An 11,189-nucleotide genomic window follows, 5' to 3' on the forward strand; every position below is an offset into this window, starting at 1 on the left:
TTAGACACTGACTATATTTGTCCTAATAGTATCGAATGACAGTGTTTAACACCTTTTTTTTTTGTTTCTTTTAACTACTGTGGTTTTAAAATTGTCTGCTTAAGTAAGATAAAGCCTTTCGAATAATGATGTAGCTCTTGGAAATCGGCAAAAACTATTTTGCTTTTGCACCTCATGATTAGAAAATCTAAATAGAATAATTAAAGGGATTCACTTCCTTCCTTATGAAAAAAATAAATACATTACGATCTTTTTTGAAATTATATATTTTGTTAAAAACTAAACATCATATTAAAGAGTTAAGTCTCGAAACAATTAATCTCTTGTAATGTGTTGAACTAAAATTCAAATTCGTACTTTAAGAGATGCACATATTTAATATTTGATCTTGTCTTAAAAAAAAGTTAGAGGCCAATTAATAAAATTAAATTAACTTTTATCACTTAATTTGTAATTTTAAGAATGTATGTGTTGTGATACTTTTTTTTTCCTTTCATATGAAATTAAAACCTCAGAATTAAAATTAAAATGCATAATAAATAAATAAATTAAGCAAGTATAGAAGTGAAAATATTTGGGAGTTGAGGAAAGAATATCTTAGGAGATATATACATTGCATAAAAAGACGTTAAATAGGGTTTGGTTGCATATAAGACAATGGTAGTAGCACAACAAAAGCAACATCAATATTAAACTGGTTGACTTAAACTTCAAATAAGCTGTGACGTGGCAAATGCTAATTGGTGGACGTGTTAATGGTTGAACATCTAATATCCCTCGAAGGTCAAAAACATAGTGGATTTTTCCCTCGTCTAAGGAGAATTTAAGATCAACTTTCTATTTCGTCAACTGCATACCAGCCCCACACTCAAATGCACAAAGAGAAATAGCTCCAAAACCCTTTTTAAAAAATAATAATAATACAAGAAGAGTACAAGTAGGAGCGTTTGTTTATGATGGACAAGATATGGTGTTGGCACTAGCTTGTTATTGGAGATTAAAGTACTGTATGGTGGGTGTGATCTTGAAGATTAGGCGGCTCAAATAGGTAAAGGGAACATATTTGAGTACCCTATTGAAAAAGTGTGTAAACTTCAAAATCCGAAATATATTGTGATAGTGCAACTCGCTTATGACCATTTTCAAATATTTTCCAGATCTCCTTTGCAACAAGCTGGCTTGCACACGGAGAAAAATATTCCTTAATTTGCTTTAAAAAAAGCATTTGTTTAAGTTTAACACAAACCACAAAATATATAAACTTATAACCCATTTAGACACGTTAAGAATATATATATATATATATGTCTGTGGCGATACAATCACTATTGCCTTTTCAAGGCAGTAAAAGTGAATTTAAGTTAGATTCAATCCCAAATTCTCGCATTCAACTAAAAACAAAAAATTCTGGCCTCTAATGCCTCCTCAAATTGAAAACTTCCATCTCCCTTTATTAGGGAATTTAAAAGTTTTTAACTTAAACATTACGTTTGTGTTACTAATTAGCTTTACCATCATCATCTAGACCAATTAGAGGCTGTGATCCATAACAGGCTTGTTTCTAGCTTCACTTTTTTGGATCAGGATAAACTAAACAATTTCATCTTTGTTAGAACAAGTAAGGATTTTAAATATATTGAAAACCATATTTAACTTGGTGGCATGGGAAAAGATGCCAAATTTTCGATCCTACGCTCTTTTTAAAATAGAAATCCGTTTATTTATTTCGCGTTGCTGACTTTATTTATAATATACAAATATACAATTACATTTTAAAAAAATAACTTACCTTTATATAATATATATGATTGATTTAATGACTCCAACGTCCTAAAAAATATAAAAAATTATGGAAAGCACAACCAGCAGCACGCCTTTGCAGCCTTTAAAAATTGAGATTACTTTAGCATATCTTGGTGTGCAATCTCAAACATGTAACAAAAAATTGTTTAAAACTTATAGAAAGCACAACCAGCAGCACGCCTTAATTTGCTGCCTTTAAAATTGAGATTACTTTTAAATATCTTCGTGTGCAATCATATATTGAATCTTTTGATTCGGTGTGACAGATATTCGAATGCAGGTGCACCTGCTACATTACAATCTCATACTTATCAGTTATTACGTACCCAAACTTTTTATTATTAGGCTGATTCTAATTAATTTTAACATTACCTTATATTAGACGTGACAAAATTATAAATGTTTACGTATGAATAAGATTTGTGTGTTGATTTATTTATTTTTTGAATGAGATTTGTGTTTTGATTTTTAGGATCCGAGAGAAACTTTTGAACTATTTTGTATTAAATCTTAAATAGGATGGAGTAAGAAAATTTATTTAATTACTTTCTTTGCGAATAAAATAGTTTTTTAATAAAACTGTAATTGTGTTATTATTACTTCGGCTACAAAAAGTAGATTTTGATTTGCTTTGCAAATTTCACAATTTCGTTTGATGTTATGGCGGACCAATATAATTATAAGATAAAAATTGTTTAAAAAGTTAAAAAGAAGTTTAAACTCATCATTAAAAGTCAAATACAAATTATTAGCCATTTGGATACATTGCACTTCATGTTTGGTCCTCGGATGATCATTAAATGTGTTATGCTTTTGGATTATCTTACGTGAATATTTACTAATTTAATTACGTAAAATTTTTTGGTAGTTAAACTTTTATCTCTAATATTTTAATAAAATTTCTCATTTACTTTATCTTTTAATACTATAATGTTTATTTTAATTTTAAACTATTTACAGAATTTATTTTTTGTTTCAATAAAGTATTTTATCTTCAACAAAAAAAAATTAAAAATTAATTAAGAATTTAAAAATATGATTACCTAATAATATTTTTTCTAGAAAATAATATATATATATATATATATATATATATATATATAAACATATTTTATTATATTACTTTACATGAGTTAATTTTACTAAATATTTAAATTTCATAAGCTAAGTTTGTAGTTTGTATCTTTAAATTAACAATTTTCAACTAAAAATAGCTTTTAACTTGTATTTAACTTTTAGCTATTTTTGCTAAACATGAATTTTGCCAATTATTTAGATTTAGGGGTGGGCGTGGAAGGATTTTTTTCTAAATTCTTTATTCTTCGATCTTCAATCAAATCATGAAGAATTTGAATCATTTGAAGGATTCACCATCTAAATAAAAGATAAAAAAAAAAAGGTTCCTTTTGGGCATGAACTTTTTATACGTTGTATGCATACTTTTTTAAAACATTTCGGATTGTTGAGACCATGTATGATGTATTAACCTGATGATTTCAACCACGGTAACAATGGTAATTTGAAGGTTACTGACTTACTGTGTGTCTATTTACTACACCGAATTCATATTTGGCAATTGAAGTTTATTTATGCTTCAAAGAGAATTGGGAGCAAAAGAAACCAAATCAATATTTCAGAAAAGTTTTTTTTTTCATAGGAGGATATCAGAAAAGCTGTTTAAATTTTATCATAAAAGGTGGATTCTCGATGTTTAGTGACTAAAATTTTTATGTTCGGAAATAACTGTCTGCATAATAATATTTGCTCTCTAACACTGTTTGTTTTCGATAATTTTGAAAGGGATGAACCGGGAAGGAGTGAAAGACGATAAAAATAAGAAGCGGTTTGGTTAGTAGGAAATGAAAGGGACAAACAATAACTTCTATGAGTATTGGTACAAAAAATGAGTGGCAGCATTTTTTTTTCTTCTTTTTTTCATATATATATATATATATATATATATATATATATAATTGTTGGGCTGTGAATAAAATTTTATAAATGTAGAGATTTTATGTCATGTTTAAAAATGACCAATTCAATTTGTCATGGAAACATTGCTTTCAATTGCTGGTTTGAAGAGGAATATATTTTGATTGAATGGAAAATGAATTTCTGTAAATTGATATTATGATTAAGTATTGACATTAGAATCAATTGTATATATATTGTTTAGTAAAATTTGGAAACCATTCGATTACATGAATAAATGAGAATTTGATTACCAATTCAAAAGAAAGTTTACTAGAAGTTTAATATTCATTTAGATTGAAAAATCGAAAAGAAGTTTGTTGGAGGTGTAATGTTCATTTTGATGAACAATCGAAAAATGAAAGTTGATAAAAACAAAGAAGCTTACATGAAGTGTATTGCTCATTTTGATGAACAATTGAAATATTCGTTGATAAAAAGATTTATCTGATAAAATATTTAAAAAGTTTTCAAGTGTTTAGTAATTTCAATTTGTGAAGAGAGTTTTTGAAAATAAATTATTTGAAGACATAAATGAAAATTTATTGGAGGCATGTGACTTTTGATTGTGCATTCAAAGATACTTATCAACGGTTTTCCTTTGTCGGAAGAAACAATTTTGAATAGTTTTTTTGACAAAAGAAACGAAAAAGACAGTTATCACTAGTTTTTTTTATTGTCAAAACGAAGACAATTGTCAACATCTTAAAATAGTCTATTTGAATAAGTTGTGTGGGTGCATAAATCTTGTAATTTATTCATTGAGTCAAAAAACGATAAATAGGCATGTTGGTAGTCATTTTTTCCTAGGAAAAAACATTTGCACAAGTTTTGTTTATAACATCATGACTCATAGAAAAAGGCTATCAACTCTAGGAACAACGTGTATGTTGAAACTCATAGTTTAATGCAGTTTATCTTTTTTGACATTCATTTCTTTTATCAATTTACTTTATTGCATTATCTTCTTTTATATTTCTTCTCCAAACTCTAAACTATTTTCAATCTCCATTTTTTTTTCAAACTTTTACTCTTTTGTTTTTCTTCATTTCATACTGCATTTCGATTACAAAAACAATTATACTTTTACGTTTGCATCATATTTTTTATTGTAAACCTAATTGAAGAATTTATATTTTGATTTCATCAACAATATATTTTTATTTTTGAAGATATTTGTTTCACATAGTTTTCTGGTTTCATCAACTATATATCTTTATTGCTAAAGATATTTGTTTCACATAGTCTTTTAACCGTGAACATAATTGAAAATTTTTCTGTTTCGATTGCATAAATGATTATATCTAATTGTGAAGATATTTTAACTTTGCAAAACATTTTGAATGGGTTGTTACTTGTTCAAATTATTTTTTAAATTAATCTCATTGTTTTCTTAGTTGAAAAGTAGAACACCTCTTGTTTACCAAAAAAGAACTTATAACTACCATCCTCTCTCACTAAATAAAATAAGTTGTTTGTAGTTGATTAAAATCAACACTAAAAAGTCATTATATTTATTTTCAATTAGTCAAATAAATTTTCACCATAAAAAGTAGTACATTTTTTTAACATAAATATACATTAATTTTATGTTATTGTAGTAAAAACTTAGATATCTCTTTTTTATTTTTTTAATTACTTAATAAATTGAAAAAATTTAGTAACATATTTTTAGAAAATAATAAATAATTTATTTTTAAAAAAACACAATAGAATAAAAGATTATTTTTTTAAATAGCATAAACAATTCATAAAATTTATTTATTTATTTATTTTCACTCTCTTTTTTACTCATCCAATCAAATGTAGAGAAATTTCTCCACTTCTTTCTTATTTTTATTCATTTAAACAACACATCTTTTCACTCCGTTTAAACATCCATCTTTTCTTAATTCTCACTAGGCATCGAAATCCTCTGACTCTCTGTTTGTGTTAGGAATGAATTAAATGAATTCCACCATGGCCATAGAAACATGCCCATCAACGTCTTTGAAATTGAATATCATCATAAACTGACTGTAGCTCCTGAAACATGATGAAAATTCACTTTCAAAAGGTTGCAAGATGAGATTGATATTCGGACTAAATATAAAGAAAAAGATATGTCGTAGTTCAACATTATGTGAAAAATATATTCTAGGTAAAGTAAAACATGTTCAAGAAGAAAATGGTCCATAAGGAATAATAATCTGTAAAGCTTTGTGTCCAAAAATTTCCCTCATTTCTATGTTTCATTAATTAGTTTGTCTTTATAATTTCAATTTGAAAAGAAAATGACAACTCTTTCCTTTTCATTATTGGTAAGATGGGGATGCGAGTGAGGCTTTGAATCTATTCTGATTCTAATTTCTTGATTTAGATTTTATTACTTCATTATGCGTACGTGCCATTTCAATGACTCAAAAAGGGATAAAACCAAAGCATTTAGGTTTGGGCGACACCTTCCTAAGAATATTTCATTGTCATTTCAGTATTTTGTCAGTGCGAGCCTTTTCTTTCCTTTCGATTCTTCTGTTCCCTTTGGCAAAAGTTGAAGTTTGTGGTTTTTACTCGAAATCTCTATTCTTTTTTCTATTAAAAGATATGATTTTTTTCAACGTGTTATATGCATTTTCTCATTTATACTTCCGTACGAAATAAATTCCTGTCTAGTCTCCATCCACCAATTTTTGTTTTTTTTTTTCATTTTTAAAAGAAGAAAGGGTTATACAGTGAGAGTTATTTAACCACAATTTATTATTATGTATAAAAAATTTATTAATTTTTAAAATAATTATTTTAAAGTAATTTAAATAATGATTTATAATTAAACAATAATATAAATATATAAACATCAAACTCTTTTTAAAAATGACCTTCTTTTTAATTCTTGGACCAGAAAAATTGTGCCATTGTTCAGAATCTAGTTTGTTTGTTGTCTCCCTCCGCCTTCAATTGGAAATTCACTCTAATGTAATTTGCTTGCCAGTTGCCACCTCGTCACGTAAAGACCCAAGACAACGTTTGTGGATCAGACTGTCTAGTTTAATATTTGGGACAAAATTTTGAATTTTGGGCCCATGCACTTGCTCAGTATCGATGCCAAAGGCTCAGTATCCTTTTTTCCTCTTCCCGCTCACATTACTTTTTTTTATTATTATCATTTAATTATTTATTTAGTTTTTATAATTTTTAAATTTATCCCTTTTAATTCTTATAATTTATAAATGAATGTTTTAGTCTCTAAAATTTAATAAGTAAATTTTTTAATCTTTAGAGTTTATATTTTAATCCTCAAAAGATCTCTATCGTAAAATTTTTTTAACTCCATAAGTTAAAAAAATTTTAACGGTAAGAATTTTTTGAGGATTAAAATATAAAATTTAGAGATTAAAAAAATTTAGTTATTAACTATAGAAAAAAACAGATAAGTTTAGAAATTATAAGGAATGAATGAGTTAAACCTTTTATTATTTTACATTCTTAAAATATTATTTTTTTCTTCCTTCTCAATTCCGACCTTTACCATCCTCCCTCTAGTAACGAAAAAATAAAAAGAAGCTAAATTTATGAACCAATGGAGGCAAATTATACATGACTTTAAGTTCAAAACTTGTTTATTTAATAAACTCAATTTTTAATGCAAGTTTAACTCATTTAATTCATAAAACAAATTCAACATCAATTGTCCAATTTTATCTCAAACTATATTTGCCTCCACCATCTGCACTCATCAATTTCTAATCTATTTTCTTCTCTCCGGAAGCCATTTTCTTTTCTTTTCCTACCCTCCACTCCCCCCTACCACGATCCATGACCCCTTCTTTCTCTCTCTCTCTCTCTCTCTCTCTCTCTCTCTGTATCATTCAGATTGAATATGATGATTTCCATAACTTTAAAAACTATTTTAATTCTCTGTTTCATTTTTCTTCAGAAAGGGTTTTCGTGATTAACACAAAAAAAAATCGACAGTTAACAGCGCATTATTCCTATGAAAAGATAACTAAAAAGTTAAATTTTCAATTAAAAAAACATGCAAGGACAAAGGGTTATGTTATGTATAATTGAACAAAAAAAAATTAAGCTGTTTCCATCTGCAATGTAAATATTTCAATTCGATCAAGTTTGTAATCCTTAATCCCTTTCGTGGTTTAGGTGCTTCACATAGTTGTACGATCTACATATATTCAAGAATCGTTAAAAAAATTAGTGTTGCTATCAATTATTTATTTGGCAAAGCCAAAAACAAAAATCCTAAAAGGATTTGATAACTGAATCGAATGTGACCAAAGTGTGTCTAAAAAATAATCACAGAAATCTTCTATATCTATAGTCGCAAAACCGCAAGGTATAGACCAATCAAATCCGAACAAAACAATGCCTCATAATTTTGAAAGGTGGAAATGTCTCTCTTCTCTTTGCAAATTTTATTTCTGAAGGAAAATTACGGGATGCAATCAATGGTGATCATGATCTCCATGTCCATAAGGATCACCACCAGGTCCGACCACTTCGAGCTGTAAAGAAAAACCAAATAATTAGTTCCAATGAGCAGTAAAACACCCGTTCAAAGCTGTCATTTAATTTTATCAACTAAAATTCTAAGTTGGCGACAAGAGTTCAATTTAAGTCTATTCCCACTGTGCTCATTCTTCGAATTTTCAAGTTGTAGTTCATATACGCAAAAGCTGTAAAGATGCACTGCACTAACTTCAAAACCATATCAACAAGGAGTGGCTATATATTCACCCTGTAGAGGAATTATGGTTCGGTAGAACACCTTTTATGCATGCTCTTATGATGTGGGCATGCACTATATGGTTTCTCTAAATCAAACATAACCAGCTCATATATTACATGCCTATCCAAAAAAAAAAGAAGCTCAGATATTACATTAAAGCGTTGGAGTGGTGACACTAGCAAAAAAAAAAAAAAGATAACAAATCAATTTCTGTAAAAATTTCCATCCAACATGAACAAAAATTTAATTTTAACTCAAATTAAGTCCACGCTACTTTATTGCTTCTGGAGCCAAACGGTTTATTTTACTGATTTATCACTTATTTTTATGGGGTTAAAAACCAGATTGACACCTATACCCAATGGCTTCAAATGTTAATCAAAGTCAAACGTTTTAAAAAATCTAACGAACTTTGATGTGTCAGTTCCACATTAATTTAGAATGTCATTTTTTACTAAAAAATAGCAATCACATATTATACACATAAGACAGCAACATGCTATAACTGCAAAAACCAAACAATTAATTGTTGGATATACTTCAGGGTGTTCACAGAATTCATAATATTGGATAAACATTGGAAAGGGACCCAAAGCCTGTCATGGCACAGATCTTATAGGAGCAACATCAACCTGTGCACTCCATAACAAGCACTGGCCCTTGATAGTTGATACTTGATACCCAATAAATAAAGTGCAAGTGCAAGCAAACAAGACAATAATTTTCAATCTAAATAATCACATATGTTGACATTTAACTCCAAGTCTATCATGGTAAGAGGCAAAGATACTAATAGAATTCTAAATGTGATTCTCAACTTACCTTAAAATACTGTGAGCACACTGGACATTCTTTAGGCTTGCCTTTCTCCAGCCAAAACCAGACAACATCATGCTCATCTTCTGCAGAAAAAGGGGGTTTTAACCACACAATATAATCAACTTCTGGTGTTTTTCATCAGATTAAGAAAAGGCTTGCACACAGATTCGTAAAGAAAGACAAGGAACACTTACCGCCTTCATCTCCTGGGCATCCAACTATCCTTCTGTCAAAGTAAGATTTAACAACAGCAGGTGCTTCCTATCAACCAAAACAAACAACAAGGCAAACGTATATCAAGCATACTTCAAAATGGTTATATATTACAGCATTGTGACTAAAGAAAATTATTTTAAAAAAACTAATATTTCTACTTTAAAAAAGGGAAAAAAGGAAGAATGAAATAAAGAAAGGAAGGCCTAGGGCATCAGATCCCTTGATATGAGAGAATGAAGAGGATTTCCCCACTTCAAATCCAAGTTGCATAGCAACAATTCTACTCATAGTTTAAGTGTGTGTTTTGTTTAAGGATAGCAGTTTGTCCAATACACTAACAATTTACCTCTATCACTCGTGGAAAGCCATAATACTTATACAAACACCCTCATGCTTTATAAGTTTATTTTATGAAATCTTTGTGTTGATTGTTAATTGCTTCTAAAGAATAGATATGCTAGCAAGACACCAATATATATATATATATATTTCCCTTCACAAATCCAGTCTGAGCAATAGCTCCAGAGGATTGCTTCTACATTAAACTCACTAGGCATTGGAGCATTAATTATAGTAATTAGTAATGGTCCCAACCCGACAGACATTTTTGTCACTTTATCCTTCTGCATATTTTTACAATTTAAATATGTAATAAAAAAAAAGTACGTGAATGACTTTAGGTGTAGAGATTATGCCAATTTTATACATTGTGTTGGTGCCTGTTTCCTAAAGTGTTACATTCAAATTATACTTTGTTTTAAACAATAATGTTAAGACTTAAAATATAATTGTGGTCTAAAACAACGAAAGACTTGTACGCTCTTAAGTCTTGAGTAATTAGAATGTGCACAGCCATGACATGAGTAATTTTTAACAACTCAATGCAAACATTACACTGGCATATATGTATTATATAAAAAGTGATAACTCTAACCTTTGTGCCAAAAGGGCCGACGGGATGGTTTATTTCAAGAATATCCCTTCCCTGAACAAAAAGAAAAAAATTATCAACAGACTAACATTGAAAAAATCAGGATATATATGCACAATTAATCTAGGTTTGTTTATATGATACAAAAATGGATAGGATTGATATTATTATTATAATTATTTAATTGAAAAGGCAGAAAAAAAAGAAACCTCAAGATCAGCCTGAATCTCCTCACGCTCGTGGCCGGTAGCAATTGGCACGACATCTTCAACCCTCCTTTTGACGGAAGAAGCACCTGATTGGGATAACAACAACGAAATTTGAATTGAATTTAAGAATCGTGCAATTCAATAACAACCAATCAGGGGAAATGGAGAGAAGGAAAACCTGAATGAGCGGTCACGTGGCGGGTGAGGAGAGGGGCGGCGAGTCGGGGACGAGAAGGAGAGAGTGCTGTGTGTAGGGATTTGAGGTTTGAAGAAGAGAAGAGTCTCCGCCACATGGTTTCGATTTCGATCTGAGGAGTTTCCTTAGAATTTAGATTCTCCTTTTCTTCTACTCACCGTGTATCTGTATATATATGTATGTATGTATGCTCCTTGCCTTTGAAACCTCCAGGGGCCAAGGCCAAACCCAATACCCTTGCCACGTGTGCCATCCCATTGCACGTGCCCCTCAATCAAATCACTAATAAGATCTCCAACTCGGGTGTTTAAAATTAAGCAATTT

The 11,189-nt window shown here is 29.3% G+C and overlaps 1 protein-coding gene across 1 annotated transcript; it reads right to left on the reverse strand.

The window, feature by feature from the left end:
• Window positions 1-7,899: 7,899 nt before the first annotated feature.
• On the reverse strand, window positions 7,900-11,019 carry LOC100801050 (cytochrome c oxidase subunit 5b-2, mitochondrial-like). Its single transcript, NM_001255046.2, has 6 exons — window positions 10,848-11,019; window positions 10,670-10,755; window positions 10,464-10,514; window positions 9,508-9,574; window positions 9,317-9,396; window positions 7,900-8,270 (listed from the first exon to the last, which is right to left on the reverse strand). Exons 1-6 carry the CDS (start codon window positions 10,960-10,962, stop codon window positions 8,211-8,213), a joined length of 459 nt encoding a protein of 152 aa, NP_001241975.2. The 5' UTR covers window positions 10,963-11,019; the 3' UTR covers window positions 7,900-8,210.
• Between the last annotated feature and the right edge of the window lie 170 nt (window positions 11,020-11,189).

The sequence above is a fragment of the Glycine max genome, chromosome 15 (genome assembly GCF_000004515.6).
Source record: "Glycine max cultivar Williams 82 chromosome 15, Glycine_max_v4.0, whole genome shotgun sequence".
NCBI lineage: Eukaryota > Viridiplantae > Streptophyta > Magnoliopsida > Fabales > Fabaceae > Glycine > Glycine max.